At 39.7% G+C, this 26,798-nt stretch overlaps 1 protein-coding gene across 1 annotated transcript; it reads left to right on the top strand.

Moving 5' to 3' along the window:
* The first annotated feature begins 236 nt into the window (after positions 1-236).
* ARFGAP3 (ADP ribosylation factor GTPase activating protein 3) lies at positions 237-26,798 on the top strand. The gene is made up of 16 exons (XM_038154826.1): positions 237-424; positions 6,057-6,175; positions 6,628-6,700; positions 9,146-9,277; positions 11,104-11,190; positions 12,042-12,123; positions 12,397-12,453; positions 13,599-13,645; positions 14,732-14,874; positions 16,776-16,901; positions 17,332-17,454; positions 19,992-20,129; positions 20,822-20,945; positions 21,692-21,782; positions 25,021-25,142; positions 25,790-26,798. Exons 1-16 carry the CDS (start codon positions 356-358, stop codon positions 25,805-25,807), a joined length of 1,551 nt encoding a protein of 516 aa, XP_038010754.1. The 5' UTR covers positions 237-355; the 3' UTR covers positions 25,808-26,798.

Here is a 26,798-nt window from a genome sequence, read left to right as displayed (position 1 = left end):
CGCGGTGCGGCGGACGCGGCGGCGAGCGTTCAAAGGTTGGGCTCGCTCATCTCCGCGGTCTCTTCCCGGCCGAATGCTCCCGTGACCCTGTGCAGGGCGCAGCCGGTGGGTGCGGGTTTCTCATCACGGCCAGCACCCCCTCGCACCGCGCACCCCGGGGCCGCCTCGCTCCGCTCCCGTCTCCGCGGCAACCGGGCGGGCCGGGCGGGGCCGCACCGCCCCTCGGCGCCAGGCGCGGGGCCGGCCGGGCCGCGGCGGGCGGAGCGTCCCGGGAGCGGCGGCGCGGGCAGCCCCGGCTGCCCCGGCTCTTCTCCCTCGCGGCTTGCCCGGTGACCCTGCCGGCTCTCCCGGCGCCATGTGCGAGCCCAGCAAGCAGGACATCGCCGCCATCTTCAAGCGGCTCCGCTCCGTGCCCACCAACAAGGTAAGGGGCCGGGCCGAGGCGGCGGGCAGCGCTCCGCCGCGGTGACACGTCGCACAGCCGGCGGGGCGGGGGAGGCGTGGGGCCCGCAGCCGGGCACGTCCCGCCCGGGACAGCTGGGAAAGGCCCGATGGTCCTCGGGGTGGCCGTTCCGGATGCCCCCCGTCCCTCCGGCCGGCATCCCGAAGGGATGAGCCCTTGGGGAGGGAGATGCGGCGCCCACCGGGTGCCTCAGGTCCGCTGCCAGGGTCAGCTCTGCTGAGCATAACAGCGAGTTCCCAATCAGCTGCAACGTAGTGTTGAGTGTGTGTTTCTTTTATTTTTTTCCCTGTTTTTATTATCCAGTGAAGTGGCACAACCACTTCTGTAGTAATAAAAGTTTGTTGGTTTTGGATCCCGTTGGGATTGTCCCGTGCTCAGGTGGGTTTTTCCGTGGTGTGAAGGTGGTTCTGTAGTGCCCCTTGGGCTGGGAAAGGCGGCTGGCCAGGTGACGCGGCACAAGTGCCTTCAGCTGCTCTGTGCTGCTTGTTTGTGTTGGCTTTGCCATGTACGCTGAGAACATATGCGAAATATACACCCACCAGGAAACTTCGGATTAGCGTTATGAAGGAACATGTTTGGTTTGTTTTCTGGGAATAGGACTCCGGATGTCTGTCTCTGGTCCAAAACTGACTTCCACTCTTTGAACACAATTCATTAAGGCTGTACAGGTCTGGTTTCTCAAAGCAGAGCTCAAAGGTGAGCATTCAGTTTGTAACAAAAGTAATCTTAAAACTTGCCTTTGCAGTGGGGTAAAAAGTTTATCAAGGAAAGGTCCTAGTCCCAACAATGATGGTGAGAGATCTCCTGAAATTCACTGCCACTCTGCCTAAAAATTGAGTCGTTCCGGGCTGTTGTGGTGCTTTTTTTGTATTGGGATCCCAGGAGAACTAGAAAGTACTGCCCCTGCCTGGCAAGCATGGAGTGCCTGGAGCAGTTCCCCTGTGCTGGACTCCTTGTTACTGTGTAATCAGGTGGATGTGGTGCCTGTGGTTGCTCAGGTGTATCTGTCTCCCCATGTCAGATGCCACACAGAAATTCAGTGTTGACATAGCAATAGTAGCACAATGTGTGCTGCGCTTACCGTGGGCCAGTGGCAAAGAAGTGGCTCAGGCACAGAGAACTCGATAACACTGCGGTGGTGCCCGGTCTGGGTGACCTAAGAAGCCAGAGAGGGAGAGTGGAACAAAGCGGCTTAGATCTCACAACTCTCCCACTCCTGCCTGTCTGACCGTTCTCCTGGAGTAAAAGTTGTTTCTTCCATCAGTTTCTCCTCTCATGTTTGTTTCCTTTTTGTTTGTTTCCTTTCTGTTGTGTTCTTCTTACGCAGTCTATCTGTCCCTTTTATTGGCAAGTCTTTTTTTGGGGGGGAAGAAAGACATGGGAAAGTGCAAATATTGAAAAGTGTTCTGGATTAAAAGCTTAGTAATTTGCTTTAGCTGTGCAGTTTATGGGTAGAGTTTGGGAAGAACTGCCTGGTCTAGGCAGTCATTTGCATTTACACTGTTAAGGGTGCTTTGCAGTAGTTCTTAGTGCATGTGAGCTTAGGAAAATAATTCTCATTTAAATAAATGTGCAGTGGGTTAGAGTGTGTTGAAAGTGATGTTTTAATAATTGTCTTGAAATTAACATCTGTAATTTGATGTTAGTTCCCTTTATGATGAGGTTTTGAGTTCTTGGTGTCTTTGGGTGTTGCATAATGTAGAGCTGCCTGATGACAGCAGACTGTTGATCAGCTGCCTGATGACTTAACAAACATGTTACAGTTATTAACTAGGATGTATTTTGTACCCATAAATATGTTCATAGTCCTTAAGCTACTTGATATTGTTAACTTGAGTGTTTGAGTTCTGCAGCTCAACCCCTTTGAAGACTTGCACACTCAGGCTGTGCTGAAAGTCTCTTTGATTATGTCAGACCTTTTAGATCTGTTCCTCTGAAAATGTTTTTTCATTTCTTTCTTTCATCCTGTCTCTGCTTGGACTCCCAGTGTGCTTGTTGTGCTGGTGGTTTATTGGTAGTTGAGTTTTGTTATTACAGTGTGCGTTTGGGTGTGGTTTGTGTTTGTGTTGGGTTTTGCCCAGGGTAGACTCTACTATCTTGTGTCCCTTAAGTCATTTTGAGATGATGACGCTTCCAAAACGGGCAGTCCTCTTGCCTTCCCGTGGCCAGCCCTGCAGTTCCCTCCCTTACGGTGGCATTCCTGGCCAGGTGGCTGTGCTGTGAGTTGTCCCTACCTTTGCTCTGAGTCCAAGTGCTTGTGCAGAGCTGCTTCCCAGTGGGATCAGCACCTGGATTAGCAGTGCTGATGCAAGAGAAGAAGGAAAGCATACCTGGGGACAGTGGCTGGTGACTAAGAGGAGCTGCTTGGGTTTAGATCCCCTTGGCTGAGTGTGGCAGTGCCTCCTGAGTTCCAGGCGGGTTAGTGTTCAGGCAGCTGGATCCACAGCCTGGGAATGGCAAGGTGTGGATCTGCCCTGGGGCTGGAGCCCGGTTCCCAGGGAGGTTCAAAATGTAGAGGCTGAAAGTCTGTGTAACCCTGACCTCAGGGATAAGTGCGCTTCCTGAACCTACTCACCTCTTCTGCTCGTGCCATAAATAGCATTTCTATCAGCTATTTATTACTGCATTTCCATAGCTAATGTCAATATTTTATTTATTTCTTTGTTAATGTAGGTGCTTTGCGCAAGGTGGATGTTTCATGATTTATTGACTGCTTGCTGTGGATTATACCCAAATCTCTGTGTTTGCTCTTGTAAAAACATCTCAGTTAGGTCTCTGGCTGTTTTTTTCCAAAGGGACTCTTACTGAATCTACACTGTGAGGTATTTCAACACAAAGTAAACAAAAGGCATGCAAGTGTATTTTGAAAGCACTAGATTATTTAAGCATATCCTTCAAATTTATTTTTAATCAATATTTTAATATTTTAATTGCACCTAAATCTGTACAGAAAATACAATTTGTTTTTAAAATGGAAACAATTTCTTAGAGTGGCTCTGAAATTGATTTTAATTTCTTCCCCCTGATTCTTCTTAAAATTTATGTGGTGAGAAGCACTTTAAAAATGGAGAAAACTAAGCAAAATTAATCTAAATGTTAGTGAAACATGCATCTATTTCTGTTGCATAACATTGATGGAAATAGCAGTTCCTCCTTTGCTTTCAGAAGAAAATTGGATGTTCCTGCTTGCATCTCAGTCCTGAAAGGTGCATTTTTATGCCTGAGAATAATCTCCACAGGCGTCTGGTAGGGACTCCTGTGTGAGTGAAGATACTGAGCTGTGGCAGCCAACTCCAAGGTGATGCAATTGTCTTTAAGATGTTGAAATTACAAAGTGCTAATAATTGGAAGAAAGGAAAGGGAAAGGAGAAGAATCTTCAGGTATGTTTATAACTGAACTTCTGAAAACATGGGGTTTTTTTTAACCACACACTCTAGATTCCTGTTTCCCATTTGTACTCCAGGGAATTTCCACAAGACTTCCAGCTGTAAGTCAGCTTTGCTCTCCTGTATCAGAAGTGAGACCAGGGTTGCTCTCTTGGCTTTGGTTTCAAGCAGAATCTTCTCCTTTTTTGTTGACCCATCCTCCTTTGGCCTTGCAAGAAAAAGCCTGAAAATACTGAAAATAGTCAATTTGAAATGAAAATGAATCTCATGTTATTTAAGGAGCTGCTTCACAGAATTTGAGAAAAAAAAAAAACAAACAACAAAACAACAAGTTCTGGCTACTTAGGCTGTGTGTTTTCTTAGAATATGGCATACATGAAGTCTTACTCATTCTTCTTCCCCCCCCCCCCCCCCCCCCCCCCCATTCTGTTCCATTCTTCCACCTGTGCTTGTTTCAGGAACTCCCTCTGACCCCTCCTGTTGTCACTCATTCTGTGTTGCTCTCATTTCTGCTATATGCCTGTGAATGCCCCACTTCCACGGACAGGAGTGGGATGTGTAAATAATATTAATAAGTGTTAGGTCCCTGTTGAGAGGGAAAGGCAGGACTTGTACCTGCAGGAGCTGTGAAGCTGTGATCTCCATGATTTCTGTGTGTGTTACCAGGCATTACCTAAGTGAAGCTCACCCTTAAAGTGTTCAGTTGTTGGAAGAGTTAATGCTGGATCTGCTGGTGAACCATGCTTGTGCCTGATAAATTTGCTAAAAAGCTAAATAGACCCACATTGAACTGAGGAGTTTAGCCTCAGACTGCTCCTGGGCATGTAGTTGAAATTAATTTGGATGGATGATGGGTGACATGACTTGAGCCCTGACTCAGGGCTTGTTTGACCATGTATGTACAAAAAAATAGAGACAAAAATCTCTGTCCAGGTTTACAGAGGGAGTTTTTGGCAAGAAGACTTCTTAATTTTATTTTTATTTTGTTGTTCAACTTGGCAAGGAGGTGCTGGAAGCTCTGTGGCCTGTTTATGATGTTCCATATGTCCCCACCTGTCTTGGAATAAACTTTATTTTTTATATCTGCATATAGCTAGAACTTCCATTGCTATCTGAGGATGCATTAAGTTTATAGGAGTATGTTAAAGGATAAAGTTGCAAATCGGAATGCTGTCAATTTGTGTGTAAAAGCTTGTCTCTCTGTGGAGTTATTAGGTGCCCCTGGGTGGATGCTTTTATTGTAAAAATACTTCTCTGCAATCTTTGCAGACAGCTCTGAAAAAGCATTGATCTGATTAAGTCCTGTCATACAGGAATAGATGTGTACGCACGGAATTAACTCAGAATAGCTGTTTCTGTTTAAAGTTATTGTGTCCCTTGCATCTGATAATTGATTTGTATCAGATAATTTTTTTCTGGTTCTTGGTTTCCTTGGTCAAAGAAGCACAAAACTCAGAATAACTGAAAAAATACTTGAAAGTTGTGGTCTGCTGACCTGCAAAGTGTATGAGACACACACAGACACAGCTCTTGCTGTTTTGACTGAGTGTTAGAGGTCCATCATGGTGGCAGAGGGTAGGAAATTCCTGGGTTTGTCCATGCAGTAATTGTGGACCTGGTTGCTTTTTAACCAGCGTGGCACAGACAGTGGAAAGGCTGATGTGGCAATTGGTGTGTGATGAATCATGTGAATATCTGCAGAAGCTGTCTGGATAAGCAGTGCTCAGAGGTCTTCACACAGCTGGATTGCCATGGCTTGCCCTGAAGGTCAAAGTTTCAATATAGGAAAGTAGATAATGGTGGCATTAGTCCTGCTGATAACCTTTTGGGGACTCAGAGGTGCAACATGAGGGTAGCCTGCCTTCAGGGAAGTATTTCTTAACCACTTTCCTATTCCAGCAGTGCTGGAAGTGCTGTATTAAAAGTGTGTTTGAACTAGGCTGATGTGGGTTCTCTGACCTGGTTTCTCAACCTGTGTACAGTGGTTATTTTTGGAAATGGGGAGGCTGTAGTTGTGTGGGCAGATTGTGTAACTCCTCTTTAGATGTCTAAAATTAGGATACATGGAGTTGTCATGTCAACAAACACAGTAAGAATGAGTTAACAAAGTTGGATCACTGCAGGAGTGTTACACTGATCTGTAATACAACTCTAAGGCCTAGTTATGTTCAAGTCCTGTTACTGATGTTTGTTTGCTTGCTTTAAGGTGTGTTTTGACTGTGGAGCAAAAAACCCCAGCTGGGCAAGCATCACCTATGGAGTGTTTCTCTGTATCGATTGCTCAGGGACCCACCGGTCCCTTGGTGTTCACTTGAGTTTCATTCGGTAAGTATTGCTGTGTTTTGACAGAAAAATTCATCTTTTAATAGTCTTGTTTGTTCACAGACCTGCTTAGAGGAAAACCCATCTTTCCTTCAGCTTCTGTTTGTGTTGGCTTTGCTGTATCTGATAGCTTTTAGGTGAATGTGTTCAATTTACCAGCTTTGCTTCCTGAAGCAGCTCATTGTGGTGGCACCTGAGTTCTACCCTTCCAAGCCAAACTATACTGTGGCTGTGGTACTCAGGCAGTCAGCTGGTGCAGTAAATCTGCACCCTGAGCTGGTTCTATTCCAGGTGAGTGTCCCAGCTGCTGATTCAAGGCCTTTTGGGGTCTGATAAATAACTACAGATTAGAAAAAAAAAAAGATGGGGAGAGAAACACTTGTCAAAAAAAAACAGAAACAGAGTAATTTTAAGTGGCTTTGGTGGTGACACTAAAACCATTTTTTTGTGCTTAGGTCAACAGAACTGGATTCCAATTGGTCCTGGTTCCAGCTGAGATGCATGCAAGTTGGAGGAAATGCAAATGCTGTACGTACTCTCAAGTGTTTGCTTTGCACATTGACGCTTGGTAGGCTTGGAAAATGTTGTCTGTCCTTACTGTCTGTCTTCCTGGGGTTATTGTTATTTTTCCAGTCCTTTTTCTTTGTTACAGCATCCCCCCCCTGCCCCACCTCCCCATCTTTAAAGAATTCCTCTTGATGCTGATTTCATCCTCTATTCTTGCACCTTCACCGTTTTGGTACAGTCGGGAAATGTTTTGGTTTTTTTCTTATAAGTCAGTGATGAAAATCACTGGAAAGGCCAGATCAGGTTCCTTGTCTGTACATGTCTAATTTAGACAGCTGCTCAAAGATGGCTTGTAAAGCAAGCTTATGGCCCCTTCCTGTAACCATCATTCCTTCCATGGCTCACAAAAAACCATGCCAAAACCCAAAGAACTGCCAAAAGTCACCCTGGAGTAAAGATCTGCCTTCACCTGAGTTAGCACTGCAGATAAGACACGCTGCATTGTTGGAGGGGGACTAGCAGTGTCAGGGTTTGGGCCAATTCACATTGGCTGTTACTTTTGACTTGATTTTTAATGTACTTACACAGCATGTTTGTAAATTGAGGTTCTGTTGAGAGCTGTCTTGTTCTCAATCTCCCTTTTTGTTTTTTGTAAGCTCTTTGGCAATCTTTTCCCAGCTTTTTCCACAAATAACTGAGAGTGCTTCCTTAAGTTGGCCCACCCAGTGTAGGAACATGCAACTTCCAAAAGCAATTTCTGCTGAATGCTTATCCCTTATATTTTTTCATTTGTGCTTGGTCCTTAATGTTGTTTCTTTAGGAAGCTTCACCCAAGCTTCCTTTCCATAGTGTTTTCCTTGACAGTTTTAACCATCTTAAGTCTTTGGGTTTTTTCTAATTTTTTTTCTTATTTACATACAAAAAATGCTGAGTTCAGGGTCATTGTTACTTATCTTCCATTTCTGTATTTTCCAGTCTGATATTTTTCTTTGAATTTGGCATGCAGCAAGTCACTATCTCAGGCTCACAGATCTGAGCAGTTACATGGTGTCTTCTCTCTCTTCTTCTTCTGCCTGTCCTTGCTAAGTTGTTCCTTTCCATGTTAGTACTGATGTTATATAAATGTCCTCATCCAGTTTCTGTTATGCCACTTACTACAAAAAAATCACAGTTTTGACTAATGAGAAGAGGGGGATTTCATGCTAAGAATAATCATCATATTCTTCATCATGTTAAGAATAGTTTCTTTTTTAGCCAAATGCTTAAAAGCCTTGATTGAATTATATCAATTCTGCTATGTAAAGGGTTTGAGGCAGTTGGAAAGAAGAGATGGCAAAGTCTGAAAAAGTCTTCTGTTAGTCTTAGAAAGCATATTAGCAGAAGAATAACAATAAACCATAATTGTTTAATTTTGTGGGGTTTTGTCTTCCTGCTTGGATGTCACTGTTTCCTATCATACATTGTACCAAGAGGTGCAGTATACACTCAGCAACTCCCCAGATACCTTAAATTCCCAATGATCTGGTTTGGATTACTTCAGCAGATTAATACTTGAAACTTGAAAAAACAGATTGGTAAATTGTCTGGACATTTGAAGTAAAATTAACACTTTTCTTTTAATGGCACTAGAAAACCATTCCCTTTTGGTTCCAGTTAAATACCAAATTCTAGTTTTACAAACTATTGGCTAGAAGCCTTGCTAGATTAATATCAGTCTTTGTGTTCTGTAATTGCCTGATGGTGCTGAATCCTGGATAACAGTGGTCCTGAGCTTCCTGCTGTGTTTCAGATATCTGGAAAATCCAAAGTGTCCTTAGTTCCTTGTACTTTCAGGTCTAATCTATATGGTAATTGGAATTAGGATTTCTAAGAAGCCCCTCTGGGCACCAAGTTAATAGGTGTATATATTTACATGTAGAAATGCACAATCTTCATTTATTAATTTTATAGAAATACACAAGCCTATAAACATATCTGGGCACATAGATATGTGCATAGACACTTCTTTCATCTGAATGAAGACTTTTTGTACACTCATTTTGATACTATTGAACATACACTGATCTTCCCAGCCTGATAAAGATGAATTCAAGCAGTGCCTTTTAGAATATTAGGAATGTTCTGTGGGGCACAGCTACTGGCAATTAATTTTATCACTTCCTTCCTCTTAATCACTTAATTCCAGAACAAGGATTTTTTGTATGTAATGAAAACTTGCATTTGTATATGCTTTTAAAGCATCACACTGATGTACTGGGTTTTTTTTGTTTTGTTTGTACGTAAAGAAGTCACCAGAGTGGAGTTACCTTTGTACTTTGCAGATTGCTTAGACTCCATAATTTAAAAGATTAGATTTAGGCAGAGGAGCAGAGTAGTTTGCTGCATTGCAGCATGTTTTTGTGTCAAATGTCATTAGCTTTTAGAAAAGCCTATTCCTCACAGCATTTTCTGTGTTCTGCTTCCCAGTCTGCTTTTTTCCACCAACATGGGTGCACAACCAATGACACCAATGCCAAGTACAACAGTCGTGCTGCTCAGCTCTACAAGGAGAAGATCAAATCTCTTGCAACACAGGCCACAAGAAAGCATGGGACTGATGTGAGTAGTGTCTGTTTTGAGGCCTGGAGATTCCTGAAAAACTTCACCTTCTTTCCCTCTGAAGTCACTTTAAATTTCTAATCAGTAATACAAAAGATTATCAATCTTCAGATAATGTGGCCATTTCTCATGAAGCATGTAGTAGTTTTATTTTTGCTTATCTGAAATTGAATGTTTAGAGGAGTGCAGCATGAAAAATTGTAATGTAATTAACTACAGACTGCGTGTGATTGAAGTGGGGTTGTTTTGATCAGGTACATAATGTATTTTTTGTTTTTTCCGTACAAAAATAATATTTGGGAAATTAGCAAGTTGTGTAGAACTTGCTGTTCTCCATCAGAAATACTGAGGCAGTTCATGCAAGCTGTCAAAACATTGTTAGGTTGCTGACAGGAGTTAAGCAAAGTATCCAGAATTGATTTCTGAAATGTTAGAAAAGTTCGACAACAGTTATCTTCTTCATACACAGAAAACATGTTTTGATTGTTTAATTCAGGTTGTTGAAGTTTGATGCTGTTCGTTTGGGGGTTCCCGGGGGGCTCCTAAGCTGTATGTTCGCTGGTAGCAGCAGGCAGGCAAGGAGACTCCACACGGCTTCTGAGGGTGCTGATTAGATGAGGGTTTATTGGGGGGTCCCACCCCCGGGAGCAGCAAGGTTTCTGAGGGGGAAGGGGGAGAGAGGGAGAGCCTAGGGAGAAAAGGGGCCAAGAGAGGGTCTCGTCTTCCTCACACAGTTGAAGAGGGAGATTCAAAGTGGGTGTGGAATAAGACTTGGGCCGATGGGATTACAGACACATGACACTGCAGGGGAGGATCACAGCTTGGAATAAACCGCACATTTTCGAGGGGTGAGACAGAGCAAACCATTTAACTAAAATGCAACACCACAGAAGTTTGTGACTGGTTCATTTGAAAGTGATCAGATGAGTGGAAATTAAAAGCAAGAAGGCTTGATTTTTTTTTCTCTTATCTGTGCATCAAACAGCATGAAATTTAATAGATAATTATAATCCTAATTATTCATACTATGGACAATAGAATTCACATCACAAAGTTCAGAGACTATTTGTTTTGACTTAGTAAACAGCTTAAGATATAAAATGTGTTCAAGTAAGTGCAATATACTGTGTGTATCTAAGTTTATGGCGAGTTCCCCAAATGATTCTTTGAGGAACTGTGATTATCTTGCTTCAATTACAGATTCCATCCAATAGTTTGATATTAAGTATTTGAAAAAATCATTAAATATTTAGTAAATATTTTTAGCTGTGCACTGCAAACTAAAGTGATTATGTGCTATTTAAATTACTGCAGTAAATTATTCAGATAATTGCATTTAGTACCTACCATCCCCTCCCCTGACATGTTAAAAAATTCCTTTTCTGACTTAGTGATAGAGCTGATTGCTGAATGGTGAGGTGAGCTTGTTGTACCTTCACTGTCCTTTCTGATAGAGGTCATTATTCCTGCATGGAGTAGGAAGAGCTGTGAGAAAAGATTCACCTGTGAATGATCTTGAAGTGCAGGTCACAGGTTGGAGTCCTGTCCTGCAGTCCTGTGGCACTCTGGGGACCCCAGCCCTGAGATCTGCCTTTGCTCAAAGCTCTTGGCTGATCCACCAGGAACACATGAAATACATATGAATTTAATAAAAAAAGGAATGTCATCTGTTGAACACCGGATACATTTGTAAGGAAAAAATATGGACAAGAAAAAAAATCAATACTTCTTCAACCTGAAAACAAAACAGAGTTGTTTTGAGATTAATGCATTGAAGAAAATGCATTCATGCAATTAACCTGTAAAATTCTGGCCCTTAATTTCAGCTGTGGACAGATGGGTGTGGAATTCCACCACCATCACCTCAGAACAAAGAGGAGGAAGATTTTTTTGCATCCCATGTTTCTACCAAGGTACAAATTACCTGTCTAATTCTTGTTTGCTTTCTAAACACTTTGGTTTAGTGTGAGCTCTATGGTGAAGATTAAACCATGAAAGAAAACTTCATAGAGAAAAGGTAGGTCAGGGAGTTAATATTTACCTGCTTTTCCTTCTGTGAGACTCAGAATTCTTCCTAGATGTGAACCACTTCCTAAGATGATAATTTTAAATGACCCAAAATAGTAGCTAAATATGGAATGAAAATCTATTTTTTGTAGACACAACAATTCCACGTGGAGCCAGGATTCTTGCTTGGAAGTATGGTATAAATGTACTGTGTGGTACCTTGAGTTTTCAATTAGCAAAGTGTAGCAACAGTTCTTACAGCATTTGTTGGTAGCTGGTCACAAACCTGCCTTTTGAGGGGGATGTGTTTGAAGGGAGTGGAAGGGCGCACCAGGAATGTTGGGAGGACTGCTCACAGTCAAAAATGCATAAAAACAGGAAGTGCAAGAGCTTCTGGTGGGGAGAATGTGTGGTGATTATATGTAAATAAATCATTCAGCATACAATAAATAAATCTAAAGCACAGTTAAAATGCATATTACTGGTTTTGATGGTGAACATACAGTAAACAGAATTCCTGAGAGGAGAAGTAAAAGTGCTCAGGAGTGGGTTGAAGCCATCTTGTTTTTAGTAAAGGTAGGCATTTCTTGTAATTTTAATAGCTGTCCTTATGTGTACAGGTTTTAATCCTAACAGCTGTAATCATAAGAATTCAATATTAATAAACCAGTGATGCTTATGCAGTCTTTAGCTAAGTGCTCATATTTCTTTGGTGTATTCTATTTTCTGTGCACTTTTGATCCTGCCTTTTTCCAAGGCAAAGGATGCAGAGTGGATGTTACCAGAACCAGTTTCTCTCCAGCAGAAAACTTCAGAAAACATTCCAGAATCCTGTGAAGGTATGACTGATTCTTTGTTAACAATAACTTGCATTTTTCTGATATTCTCTTAGTTTAGTCTCTTTTTACCTTGCTTTAATAGTTAAATAACCTAAGCATGCTTAATAAGAATTTGGGGTGCCTGCTGCCCTTTTAGTGACTGGGAAAGCTGTGATAGAAATACCACATTATGGTGTCTCTACCAGGCACTACCCTGAGTACAGTGAGATGTGTTTTGATACTTCATACACTCTTCTGAGCCTTCTGATATTTTTACCCTTCCTTATCTTTTAGGATCAGAACATGGACCAAGTGTTGATGGCCTTAGCACATCCCCACAGCCTGCATTAGGTAATGAGTGCAAGCAGCAGAAGAGAGCAGCAAGTGTAGGGAACCCAAATATCCCTTTGGACAGAGAATTTCTGCCTAGGAAGGGCTGTGGAAAACGATTTTACTCCTTTTTCAGAAATCTGAACATAAAAACTTGGACTGGAAAAATCTTGTTGATAAGTATTATTAAAAGATTAAATCTTGTTAATAATAATTGATAATGCAATACCTTCAGTGACCAGGCTCTTATACTTAACACTAAGCACTTTATCATACTGTGAGGAAGGAAAAAAAGCTGATGGAAATAGAATAGAGTAAAATACCCCAGTGATTTGTCACTGTGAGGCTTGTCCTGCAGGACCAGGCTTCTGAAAACAAAGTGTTCATTCTCAGCAGCACAGAGGTAGTAAAGAAGTGCTGTCTGGACCTGTTTCAGTTTTTTAGGCAGGTATGGTCTTCATTGCTGTTTTTATTTGTGTTTGGTTATTTTAGAGCTGGAGACTACAAAAAACTTCACTGGATGCACTTCCTGATTTTCTCATTTGTATCGTTAACGTATTCTCCTAAGACAAGTGCTTTTCTTGGTTCATTTTGACATCACAAGTTTTGTCTAAAGGGAACAGCCTCTGTTCTGTGTATGCCCCTTTCCATGCAAATTTCAGCTCAGAGTATTTTTTTCTGTGTGCACAGGCATCCAGTAGGATGCTCTAGGAGCTGTTTATAATGCTTCTGATGTTTTAGTGATGCAGGTATGTTTTATGTGTGTCACTGGTGGGTTTGAACACAGCCAGTGCCTTTCTAGACAGGAAAAAAACTCATCTTGGAAGTGATATGAGGTCAGGTGGACCTCAAGTCTAATTCAGAAGAGCAAGTCCTGCTTTCCTGTTCTGTTAACTAGCAGGAACCTGCAACACACAACTGAGCTGTAATTTTATTCCTATTGCCTATTTCCAAGAGATACCAATCAAAGGTAGCTCCCCACATTTTCTTGGAGATATCCACAGCTCTGTTACATAACTCAGTTTAGTTTCTTAGCCCCTCAGTGTAGAAAGACATGAAAATAAATGGCAAAAACTGTTTTGAGGTTGATGTTACAGAAATTTTCTTCTGCAGTTCTGGAATTAATAAAAATTGTATGTTAACTAATGTACATTTAATCCTTGCAGAGAACACCACTTTCATAAAAAAGAAGCCAAATCAAGCTAAGAAGGGGGTAAGTGTATGTTAACAATGAGTATTTTTAACTGTATTATAGGTCATTTATTTCAAGATAGTTTAAAGATAGTTTACAGACTTGCTTTGCATAGGGTCTTAGCACTTTCTTAGTATCTGGTCTCTGTAAAAGGGCAGGAAGAGAGTTTAGTGTCTCTGAATGATGGTACAAGACACAGGAAAACTGAGGAAGGCAGCTCAAGTTTTGAATATGTGACTGTTGCGACTGAAGAAACAGCCCTAATAGTCACCCTAATGCCACCCTAATCATTGCTGTCAGGGTGACAGCTTGTTACAGGGACTCACTCCTTTTAAGTCTGGGCTGCTGTAGGACAGAAGATTTTGAAGGTTTATTATTGGAGCAGATAATTTAGATTAAATCCCATGCTTTTGTACTCCCACTAGAAGACCCTAATAGCCAAGAGGAATTTTTTATTCTGAGTAGTTTGTGCAGATCTGTTCCCTTCCAGTGAGAACAACAGAACTTTGTTGAATGGTGCAGGTACAGTTTGTGATCTGTGTGTGCATTCCCTGCAGCTTTAACATGAAGGCTTTAAAGCAATAAAAGGTAAAGACTAATGCATTGTGAATTTTACTGTTGCTGTAGTGTTGCAGACTAAGGAGACTAAGGGCAGCAGGGGGGCTGTGCCACCATTTGAGTCAGCACCATTGTATCCATATCTGAAGTATTAAGTGTTTATAAGTCCAATAATGGCTCCATTTCAACAAAATTTATTATGTGATTCCTATAAAGCAAAAGAAACTAAAGTTGTTCTATGTGTTATATTTGTTTGAGCCTGCCAATCTCTGAACAATTAAAACCTGAATACTTCAATTTTTCTGTGGGACTTCATTGCAGAGCTAACTAAATTTGTAAGAACAATAAGCAGAAGCAGAATTTTGAAGTCCAAAATATGGAAAGAAGTATTTTCTCTGCTCCAAATTGTCCTTGTTGTCTGTAAGGACTGCTCCCAGACAGGATGTAGTGTTTGCTGTTGCTTTCACATCTGGCTGTTGACTCAGCTGAGGTGATTGGCTTGGTTATAATTTTGGGGCTTTTGGCTTTTTTCTTTTTCAATAATTCCAGCTTGGTGCCAAAAAAGGTGGTTTGGGAGCCCAAAAAGTGAGCAGCCAGAGCTTTAATGAGATTGAAAAACAAGCACAAGCTGTAGATAAAATGAAGGAGCAAGATCTTCACAGTAGTAAGAAGACTGAGAAGGAAGAGCCACTGTAAGTATGAATTAATTATACAATGGTAAACCATGAAGCCTAATTTAATGAGCTAATTGACAGCATTTTAAATACTACCATAGATTAGCATATGCAAATGAAACTTCAGTTCTTAAAAAAAATTCCCAAACAGACATGGTTAAGATGAGCCAAGCACTAATTCCCCCAGTGCCTTTTTTTGGCTAATAAATATATGTTTATAAAGTTGATAGGTGACTGTAGAAAATTAAGTATTAAGAAGACTCTTGGCTCTTGAATTTTTTTCATCTCATGCTAGTTACCTAGTTTATTTTGGTTTGGTGTAGTGAGCTCAATCTATTGAAAGAAATCTTTCTAAGAGCATAGGGAATATTCAGCTTGTACTTACTGGGTAAGAGCAGAGAAAGTTTAAGTATGTCTCAAATTGCCTGATGAAGTTTTCAGCTGATTTATACTCGTACTGCCTTCACTTTCACCAAAACCCTTTGAATAATTCTGTCTGAGGTCTTGAATCTGTTGGTGTACCTTAATTAATAAATACTCAGCCCTAAAGCTCAGAGGGTGCTGTTCCTGATTCCTCTGCTATGTGCTTTTGGTTTTTAATATTGCATTAGTTGTCATCAAAATTATACTACTAAATAGTTGGTCCGTGGAGACTTTTACTGTTACAGAGCTTAACATCCTGTCAGGTGCTAGAGAATCCATCCTATAAACTTTTAAGAAGTTTTCTGAATTGTTACATAATTACAGGATCATTTTTTGCTCATGATACCAAGGTCTTTGGCCTATAATTCCTCCCCATTCTTTTTGCTCATTTTTCTGTTGTCCTTGCAGAAATGTATGTTTTGATTGCATTAAAAATGCCAGACACAAGGGGATCATTTGAAGTGTGTTAACCACAACATCATGGTTCTTGGTGTTTGCCAAAAACTGCCAGTGCAGAGACTCTGAAGTAACAACTAAATAATAAAAAAAAAGGATTGTTCATGTATTATTATTCTTTATCAATATTTTCTTTGACTGTATAATTTCGTTTGGAAGAAAGTTCCAAGCAGTGTCTTGAGTTTTGTGTCAGAAATGTATAAATCTAAAGATCCAAGCCAACTTTTATTAAAAGTTCTGCAACCTTTCTGCTGTAGCTAAAGCCCTCTAAAAATGCTTGTAAACATGAGGGATGCACATACACTGAGTTTATGGATCCAGTCCCAGTGGAGGCAAGAGAACTGTGTTTCCCTGAGATTATCAGTTAGGTGGCAGCAGATGAAAGGAAGGGTAAACTCTGCTAATATTGCATTTGCTTCCAACTAATTTGTGTGGTGGTTTTAATTTTAAAACCTTGAGTAATAAGCTTTACTAAATTAATTCAATATGACTGAAATTACATCTAAAAACTTGATCAATATTCCCATTTGTTTTAATCAACAGCAAATAAGATTTTGATGTTGATGAAATAGATTTCCTGAGAAGGGTGCTAATCTTACTGCTTAAAGTGCTGGATAGATGTTATCAGTTACTCCTTTCTGCTTTGCAGCATGTCTACCAGCAGCATCCAAAATATCATTTGCCTTTCTTCTGATAGTTCATTTGTACTTTGTGCCAGTTGAGACTTACAAATTAAAATATTGCTCATTAGAATAAATAAAAATTGTATCCCTTTAGACCTGACAAATGAAATTTAAGCAGTATTTCTGCAATTCTGTAATCAAGATCCAAAACCTCAGTCTCTGCTGCACTGGTGTGACTGGAAAATATTAAGATGGCTTAGAGGTAAGGGATGGAGACTTAGCTGGGCCCAAACGTGCCTTAAGGGAAGACATTGGAAAATACAGTGTTAGAATAAATATTGTTAATGTTCTACTAATATTCCTGGGCCAACTCAGTGTAGCATTGGACATTTCTCTGATTACTGTGGTTTTTTCCAGTGTATCATCTTTAAGGTTGGCCTACAGAGATCTTGATATTAAAGCAAGAGAAGAAACCTTAAACCTCTCCGGTAAGAAGAAAACAGAACTGGAGAGGCTTGGCATGGGATTGGGCAGCAATAGGAGGTATGTGAAGTTCTGGAAACTGTCTTTGCAATACTCTGTGGTTTTATGCACTTATCCCTCATTTTACTCAGGAAATTTAGAATTAACTAGACCATGTTATAGAAACTTGAGCTATATCAGCAAAAGAATCTTCTCTTTGACAAGGGAAAGCTTCTAACAGATTTAAGTTCTAACCTGCCAGACAGAGGTCAACCTAGATTGTGTTTTCCAGCTGTCAGAATGGGCTTTGTGTTCAGAAGTCCTGTCTCTACTTAAGAGAATGACAGTTTTCCAAGGGTTTCCTTTAATTCCTCTGTCTTTAAAATGTCTGTTTAGCTTGGGCTTTCTCAGCAAGCTTCATAAACCAGATTGGGGCTTTGATTTTTTTTTTTTTCTTTTAGGGTGTGAGTTTTGTCATCTCTTTACATGCTTGTTTTCTTCCTGTTCCCAGTGGCATTTCTCACTCAGTTGCCTCAGAGATGCAAACAATAGAGCAGGAAACACCTACAATTGCAAAGCCGAAGAAGAAGTACATGGATGATGTGGAAGACTCTTACTTCTCTTCTAGCTCGAGGTATTCTGTAAGCTTTTGATTCTGGATGGACCCAGAAGTATGTGCAAGTTCCATAAAAATATGCACAGTGTTTTTGAAAGATGAGTTGGAGGCAGTTTGAAGCTGTGTACACACCCAGCATGCTTTCAGGGGACATCTGAATCAGAAGAGTGGTGGGAAAGTTGGCTTTGCCTCAGTGACAGATGGATTTGTGAAGGAGAGGAGGTAGCTTTGTTGGAAAAGTTGTCTGAACTATGTGTTTGTAGATTTTATCTTGTCCAGAGTCTAGTCTCTGCTTGCACAGACAGTTGCCATATAAACTTTTACTTGCTGTATTCCAATCCAGTGAATTTTTTGTCAGAATGACTTGTGTTCATTCATTTTTTCTTTCTTTCTTGTGCTGTTGTCTTCAAATTAAATAAGCATTGAAGTCTGATATTAGATGTGCTACAGTTGCATCATTCTCTGCATGCCAAATGCACAAACCTTAGTCTTTTTGAGGTATTGTGTTGGGTGTGTTGTGTGGATGTCAGCAGTCCTATTTCAGAGACTTTTATGTATCTGAACATAAAATGTGAGCAAAAAATAATTGAAACATTGGTTATCAGAGGATGAATGCAATGCACACTATGAAATATTGCTCTTGGGAGAAGAAAAAAAATTAAATCTTACAGGCACTAATTGCAATGAACCAGCTGTTTCTGGACTGAGAGATGTAAACAGGTGTTGCTTTCATAAACTGCCTTTATTGGACCCATGCCACAGCAACATGAGAAATTGTACCTAATTGCTTGTAGACAGGCAATAAAAGCACAAAGGCTTTTGTGTCACTATTTTGTAGTGCAATCACTGCAACAGAAATACAAATGTGGGTCCAAGTGGCAGCAGTCTTGTAAAATAAAGCATAGCATTTCAGTGCTTGCTTTGTTTGTTCCCTGAAAAGAACTGTTACTGCTTCAAATTATTCATCAGCTACCAGCAGGCAAAGGATGAATTATGGAGGAGCCTTTTAATAATGTGTTGTGGTTTGGTGATTAGAGGATAGATTGTAACCTGGCTGTTCCCTGCTCTTGTTGTTCTGGTTGGAGCTGGGAGGATCTAATTGGAATTGGTACACAAGATCATTCTCTTTGAAGAAAGAACAGTCAGATTGGGACTTCTTCAGGGTATTATTATCGTTTATTTCAAGCTGTGACTTTGAAACAGAGGCAAAGTAGCTTTTGCATCATCTTAGGATATGCCCAAAAGCAAAATAATTGTACTGGATATTAGAATGTTGATAAGTGAATTAAGCAAGCTAAAAGTCTCAAGGTTTAGACATAAAATTGAAGCCTCTGAAAATCCTGAATTTTGATGTTTTCTTTTGCTCTGGTTAATAAAATCTTTACTAATGTCACAATGTAATTTTTTTTTAAATTTTGTGTTAAATGCAGTCATTCTTTTTTTCCCCCACCCCAAATACTGAAGAAGTATTTTACAAAGCTGCAAAAAATTTGACAGGAAAGGTTAGAGAAAATAAACACTTCTACCCAAATCAGCTCATGCAGGCCCTGCCCAATGCCGTGGTTTTGGTGGCCATTGTGAGACTGGAAAGCTTCAAATCCATAAGAACACTTTGATTGTTTATTATTATGGAATTTAGTAAATTGCTGTGGTTTCTTTTTGTGTGTCAGGAAAGAGGCTCCTGCTTGTTGTAGAAGTTCATTCCAAATCTGTCCATCATATTTTCCATGCTCAGTGCTGAGACTTTGCTGCTGCAGGTGTCACCTTTCTCATGAACTGCAAAAATGAGTGGCCTTTCATAGTGCAAACACGGAGAATTTTTTTTAAGAGTATTTTTCACAAGATACAGGTGCAGACTTTAATATCCTATCTTGTTCTACTGAATGGTTCCATTCTCCTATCCTCCTGTGGTTTATATCACCTTTCTCCCCATCATGGTCATAGCCAAACTTCAGGTAAATTTCTTGAAGCACAAAATCTTAATCTTTGGCATTTCAATAGGTTATGGTGGTTTCTTTTTTTTTTTTTTTAATACTTTCCACATATGCTGAGGTATGTGTAGGTAGTCAGAAGGGGAAAAGATCAAATCATGTGCCAGAATTTACAAACATACTTCATTTTTTTTCCTTTTTTTTATTTTGTGTTTTCCCTACAGTTTTGATGTGCAAGAGAAGATTGCCTTATTAAATTCAGACTCACTTTTAAGAAATATGTTTTTAGCATTTAATTTTAATAAAATGTGCAGTAAAACTCACAAGTTCTTAATATTTGAACTAAAAAAAAACCAAAACAAACAAAACAAAACAAAAAACCCAAAAAAACCCCCAGAAATAAAGGCTTTCCTGCCTGTTCTGAGTCATTGGATTCAACTGTACAAAGCTTCTAATGCAGTATTGTGAAATCCAAGTTACTCACTTGCAACTGTAATTTTGGTGAAAACACACTTGCTAGTGAACACTTACAGTCATTATCTAACAACAAATAAATATATTCCCACTTTTCAATAAATAACAAAGTTCTGACTTTTCAATAGGTTTTTCTTTCTTTTATTGTAGGTACTCTGATTCTTCAGATCTGAGGAGCAGCACTTTCTCTAAATGGGATGACAATTCAGATGCTTTTTGGAAGAAAGAAAATAATAGTAAAGACATTGATATATTGTTAACTTCAAAAAGCACAGGATTTTCAGACAGGTACACTAAGAAAACCAAACTGATTTTTGTCCAGAAAGCCCAAATTTTAATGTGACTTGAGTCCTGGTCATAGTAGTGGGATTTTCTTCAGTCTGTAGAAGCAGAATTTGGCCAGAACTTCCATCAGCAGTCAAGGGATCTCCTGACTGAATTTTTTTTGTAAACTGAATTTCTTCCTTACATTTTAAGTACTGTCTGTTGTACTCAGAGTTGTTCAGTGCGTGTAGTGGAGGTAATTCCCAAACACTTACAGCAAAAGAGGAAGTAGACAAAAGATGTGGGGAGAAACTCAAATATTTGCACTGTTCTGAGCACATACCTGCTTTGTTTATTGTGTAATGAATCAAAGGAAACCTTGTTAACAAATGAATGAAAATTTGGAGTGCTTAGTTCTGAGGATGAAGGTACTATAGACACAAACAACAGGTCTGATCGTGATGATAAAAAATATATTTTCTCTATGACAGTTGTATTTCTATCTTTGTAACCAAGTAGAAGATGTAAGAATGGGGGGCGGGGGGGGGTATTTGCTTGGTTGGTGTTTTCTGCCTCTCTTCTTTTTACTTTAAATCATATTTTTCATTTACTCGTACAATGCAATTTGAGCACTTCAATGGTTCTTGTTTGATTCCTTTCATTCTGCCATGATGTGAATGAGGTTTCTCTCCCTGATGCAGTTTATTTCCTTCCAGGCCTGCATCCCGGCGTAAACCTGAATATGAACCTTCTGCAAACACAGATGAGGCACAGAAAAAATTTGGCAATGTCAAAGCCATTTCATCAGACATGTACTTTGGAAGGCAAGATCAGGCTGATGTAAGTAGGAAACAGTGATAAGTATTTTTAAATGTAAAAATATTCTTTGACTATAAAAAAGGTATTCTTGTGAGTAAGAGAGAAGGCAATAAATACTTAAAATTGGCAGAATTAGTGAGGTTATAGAATTATGTCTCCTTGATTATTTTTTTGATAGAAATGTACAAATTTCAGATCATTTATAGTTTAATTTTAAGGAATTGCAGTTGCATGTAGGACTGTACCTCCATCATTCTTCTTTCATGATAGAAGTGGTAGACTATGATTTAGCACTCCTGATTTTTTATAGAATCAGGCCTAATTTGTTCTAGATACCCAAACTGATGCCAACAAACAGTGTAAGTACTAATTAAAAATATAATTACTGTTTGCAGGGAACTTGGAAAAAGTTGAGTTAAAAGTGTCATGTGGTTGGAAGGAAACGCTGCAGGATGTTAACTGCAGTGCTTTCCCCTTGGTTTTCACATTTTTTCTTGTTTTTAATGGCTGCACAGTTTTCCAGCAGTTGTAGGGTAACTAACAGCTAGTGGGACTTTTGGGGTTGGAATGATAAATGTCACCCTTGGGTAACTCAGAAATGAGATGGTGGCAAACTCAGTGTAAGTGATGTGACAACTGAAATGGGCACAACTTTCAGTATGGTCCACTTCAGTTCTAAACATCTGTAGTCTCTCAGATTATCTAACGTGACCTAAAAAGGTGACGTCAAGATGATAAAATCCTTTTTATTCTCAATTGTTTTCCAGTATGAAGCAAGGGCTCGGCTAGAAAGGCTTTCGGGAAGCACATCCATAAGTTCAGCTGACTTGTTTGAAGATCAGAGGAAACAATCAACAGGTACATATCAAACAGAGTGAGAAACAGGAGCATGTGGGGAATGCACATGCTGACTCTGCTTCTAATCACGGTCATCACTGTGTTCTGCAAGCAGAATGGTAATAGCTCAAACAGGCATGGCAGGTGTAGTCACTGTTTAAAGATTAACCCCTTAAATTCCAAGTTCTCTATTTTTGATTCTGTAAGTTCAGTATTTTATACTGAGGGCTGTGTTGCAAATAACAGACTATTTTGTAGATAACATCTATCAAAGGAAAACAGTAATTTTTCCAATGAGCTAACACCTAAATGGACTCTCGCGTAGTTTTTTTTGATCAGTTACCATAAGTAGCTCATTAGCTGTCATAATACTGGATCTAGGAAAATCATTAAATAAATGTTAGTGGACTTGAAATTCCCATGTAATCTGTTGCATGGCATATCCATTCAGTGAGACATTTGTTTCTACCTCTGGCCTTGCAAAATTATTAAGGGAGATCTTCACTTGTCTGTTTCAAAGATTTGTTGGAGCACCTCACATGAGAGAGTGTAGTTCATCAAATCAGAAAGGGAGAAAGATTGGAGGGAGTGAAAAGAAGCCCCTTAGGGTATTGAAAATGTCTCATGTTTTCTTCCCAACACTTCTTGGATTGTGCAATAATGTGCAATGGAAAAGGTGGCAAATGCTGGAACATTTAATTGGCTTAATCAGTTGAGTTTCATTCCTTAACTTTTGAAGAAATTGGAAAAAGAAGAGTTACTGAAGAACTTGAAATCTGTGAGTAATTATTCAAATAGCCTGGAAAAACACAGTGTGCCGCATCTGATTTTATTTTGGAAAAGTAGAAGGGAAAAACCCAAAAACATGTGACTGTTTAGTTTTGATCCCCTGAAAGCAAGTTTGAATATACTGACTAGGAGAGAACACACACACGGAGGAAACGGAATTTTATATTAACTATACAGTTAATATAATATATTATATAATTATAACTATAATTTATATTATTGGTAATATATTTAATAGAATGTATTTATTTTAGGTATTATATAACTGTATAGTTATTTATAACTCCTGTTACTGGTTGCTTAAGTAAAACCAGGGTTTAGGAATTTGAAATGTGAAAAAAAAAGTTAAGGAGGGAAGAAGATATCAAGCAGAAATCACAGTAAGTTGCTTTAGTCACTTGAAAGAGCATTTGCAACATGGTGTCATATATTCACACCATATCAAGTACTGAAACTTCCTTTTCTGCATGTCTCTGCTATACCCCTCACCCCGAAAACGGAGGGGTGGCCCTTCTTGGAGAAATGCTACTGCACTGACAGTGTGTCTGGTGTGGAATTAATGCCCAGACTATCATTAGTTCCATAAAATAAACGTAATCAGGACACTGTCAGTAAAAACACCACTGTAGTTCTGGAGTCCTTGCCAGGATAAAACATCTTTTGCTCTAAGGTTGTTTTTATGAGCACTGATGAGGTGTCAAGGTAGAACAGTGTGGGACTCCTTGCTTTTGTACAGAATGTTGTAGGGAAGTTTTTAACCAAAGAGGAGACTGCAAGAAAAAGCCTTTTTGCATTATTTCAAAGCTGATGCTGATGTCAGCCAAGTGGCTGACTTGGAGGTGCTGATTTGGAAGGAAACCACAAGAAAAGGGGGTGCTTTCCTGCCTTTAAAGGCAGGAAATGAACTTTTTCAGACCAACCAAACTTAGCCAGCAAATGATGAAGGAATTCTTGTGGCTGAGAAGTGCCTAGAGCTTCTAAGGTTATTTATATCTGCAGATTTTATTTCTATGACTGATTTTAGTAACAAAAATGCCTTAAGCATTTAATGAGTGGAACAGATCATAAGGAAGTCCAAATTCAGCTCAGAAACAGGGCTGTCTGAGGGAACTCTTGAAGATAAACTGTAAAGAGCATCTATAATATCTATAAACCCATGCTGGGTTGAAGGATTGGAGTGGGAATTTCTCTTAATATGACCAGACATCTGTGCTACAAACCATCCTCTTATCTTAGGTAAAACAAATTATCTCCAGGATAATTGTGTGTCTCAGCCTGCTAAGGAGCCAGGTGCCTTTAACTTCCCCGGACAGAGGAGCTACAGGTTCCTCTTCCTCCTCCCTCTTCCTCCTCCACTCCTGTTTGAAAGATTAAAAGGAATCTCCATTTGGAAAATGGTCTGGTTTGGGATGGTTACTCCCTGGAGCCCCATTCCCAAGATTTTTGGGGTGACCTCATTGTGACCTTCCAGTGCTTGAAGGGATCCCACAGGAAAGATGGAGACTCTTTACAAGGGCCTGGAGTGACAGAATGAGGGGCAATGGCTTCACACTGACAGAGAGAAGGTTTAGATTGGATGTTGGGAAAAAATTGTTCCCTGTGAGGGTGGGGAGGCCCTGGCAGAGAGAAGCTGTGGCTGCCCCTGGATCCCTGGGAGTGTCCAAGGCCAGGCTGGATGGGGCTTGGAACAACCTGGGATAGTGGCAGGTGTCCCTGCCCATGGCAGGGGGTTGGAATGAGATGATCATCTTTGAGGTTCTTTCCAACCCAGACCTTTCTGTGGTTGACTCTGTGATCACATTCTGTGATTCTGGTTTACTTGGATTTGTGCCTTTGACAGTATTCCATATTTGACATTAAGGCATGCCAGTAATTATTTTCACCAATGAGTGGGTGACAGTAACTGTTACCTTTAGACCTGCACTTTCCAGAATAACAGCCAAGCTAATTCTGTCCAAATTTTAAGGAAGGCTGGATAGCCAGCATTGTTCTGGAGTTATAAAAGCTAATTTATTTACATGTACTGTAACTTCTGTGGATTTTGCCAAGCCTCAAATGTAGTAAGGCAAAATGTTTGTGTTTATACAGCATGGAAATCAGCCCTCTGCATGGACACATGGACAAATAGGGTTCATCACTTCAGCCACCTCTGAAGTGCATTCATCTTTAAATTGCAAGGGCATAACAGCTGTTGAGGATACAAAACAAAGTTGTCACAGACTGGAAGTACACAATAAGTCATCTGCTATCCAAACATGAATTGCTTTGCTGGGAATGCAGAGTGTAGAGGATGACACTCTTGGGTGGAATTATGAAAACCTGAAAACAATCCAAAGGAAATGCATTTAAGACATTGAGATCTCTTTCTAGTGTTCCTAGTCATACATAGTACTTCAGGGAGAAAAAAAATACAATTGATTTTAATATTTTAAAATTCTGTTTCCTCCATGTGTGTGTGTTCTCCTTTTAGGAAGCTACAATATTACCAATGTCTTGTCTTCAGCTCCTGATATAACTCAGTTTAAACAAGGAGTGAAATCCGTGGCTGGAAAACTTTCTGTCCTTGCTAATGGAGTCATGACATCTATACAGGTGAGTAAAACTATCACAATCTATTAAACATCAGTTGAAGCCTCTCTATAGGGATTTAGTACCATGGATCCTGCCACTGAATCATCTTTAGGGAGAACAGAATGCATTTGGTTTTGAGCTCTGTAGACCTCTCAAAGTAGACAATAAATCTCTATCATTTAGAAAATAAATCTGTATCTGCTAGCTCACCTTCATTAGGATATCTCTTTTCTTACAATTAAAAAATCCCATCCTGAAAGTTATTTGTTGTCACTCTGTGTTAAACTCATCACGGTTCCTAACTCAGAATGGAATAGTTTGGGTGGTGGGGATCTGCAGTGATCATCCAGCCCAACTCTTGTGTTGGCTCTTTAGTTGACCTTTGATCCATGTTTTTGCATGAGGCCATCCTGGCCTCAGTGTCCAGCATGTTTTGTGCTCCATTCATTTGGCAATTCCTGTGGTCATTGGGAGCTCTCAGATGTTTGAAAATCGGGCTGATTATCCTGGAATTCAACCCTAAACTCCTGTTCTTAGAAGCACTGGTCGATTTTCTGAAAGTCTTGAAAAATTCAGCTGCTATTTATTGCACAAATGAAAGTAAAACTGATTTCTTTGCGTGGAAAACCCACTCATACCTGGTTTGTTATTTGTTTTTACTTTTCTAGGATCGATACGGTTCCTAACTGAAGCTAAAGAAGGATTCCTCTTCAGGCACACAAGTAATCACTCTGCTGATTCAATTGAAGGTTGCCTTAAGACTGATGATGTTTTTACCTGTTTCTTAGTGCAGATTTCTGACTCAGCCTCTTCTTAGTGCTGTTTCATCTTAACAGAGCAGAAATCTTGCAGCAACTTGTTACATTGCTTATACTTTTTTTTTTTCTTCCTTTCTAGTCTTTATTTTTTAACAGCCTTATTGTTAGATAAGCTGGGAGCTTTATTTTATTACTGGCTCTGCCTGTGAGGAAGGAAGGAGAAAGGAGGTGGTGGTGTTTAGTAGACTGTAGCAAAGTATACATTTAATTTAAACCTGTGTTACCAGGAAGTTAAACCTCTTGAAGTCATAAATTGATGTGCATTAAAATGGTGGGGAATTAGTGGTTTAATACAGTATTCCAGCTAGAAGGTTCTGTGCTTAGATGTGAAATGTGGAGAAGTCAAAATGTGGTAATGCTGAATAGTGGATTTCACCTTGTTGTGGGAACAGTCTATTTATTCCTAGTTTTGAAAGTTACAAAAAAATTTGCAATATAGAATCCTTAAGTGCTTTTAAAAATTCTGTATTGTGTAAAAATTGGAAAAAAAACCTTGAAATATACTAAGGGCCTAATAGAGTAGTTAATTAAACACTTGTTAAAAATGTTTAGCACAATCTTAGATTTTTTTGATAAATTATCAATTACTGAATAAGGAAACAGGGGGCTGTGTTTTAGACAGTCTAGAATTTATTGCTGATGACATCCTGCATAAAAATTATTATGACCTTAAAGAAAAAACTTTTCAACCAAGAATGAATTCAAGTTAATTCTCTTCTGTAATTTTCTTAATTCAAATTTGTAAACTGCTGATATCTAATAAAAACAATTGATATAAACTCAGTTTTGCATTCAGTTTCTATGTGTGGCTATCAGTATCCAGCTTTCTAAACATTGTCATCTGTATTTTGTCTCTACA

The sequence above is a fragment of the Motacilla alba genome, chromosome 1A (assembly GCF_015832195.1).
Source record: "Motacilla alba alba isolate MOTALB_02 chromosome 1A, Motacilla_alba_V1.0_pri, whole genome shotgun sequence".
NCBI classification, from domain to species: Eukaryota; Metazoa; Chordata; class Aves; order Passeriformes; family Motacillidae; genus Motacilla; species Motacilla alba.
Note: the sequence above shows the minus strand (reverse complement) of the source record. Positions and strands in the feature narration are given on the sequence as shown.

Bases quoted from the DNA above. Each gene is read 5' to 3' on its own strand.
- ARFGAP3 (XM_038154826.1), top strand. From the start codon at position 356: ATGTGCGAGCCCAGCAAGCAGGACATCGCCGCCATCTTCAAGCGGCTC. The intron at 9,278-11,103 runs GTGAGTAGTGTC...CCTTAATTTCAG, and splicing joins CAAGAAAGCATGGGACTGAT to CTGTGGACAGATGGGTGTGG. The intron at 13,646-14,731 runs GTAAGTGTATGT...CAATAATTCCAG, and splicing joins CAAATCAAGCTAAGAAGGGG to CTTGGTGCCAAAAAAGGTGG.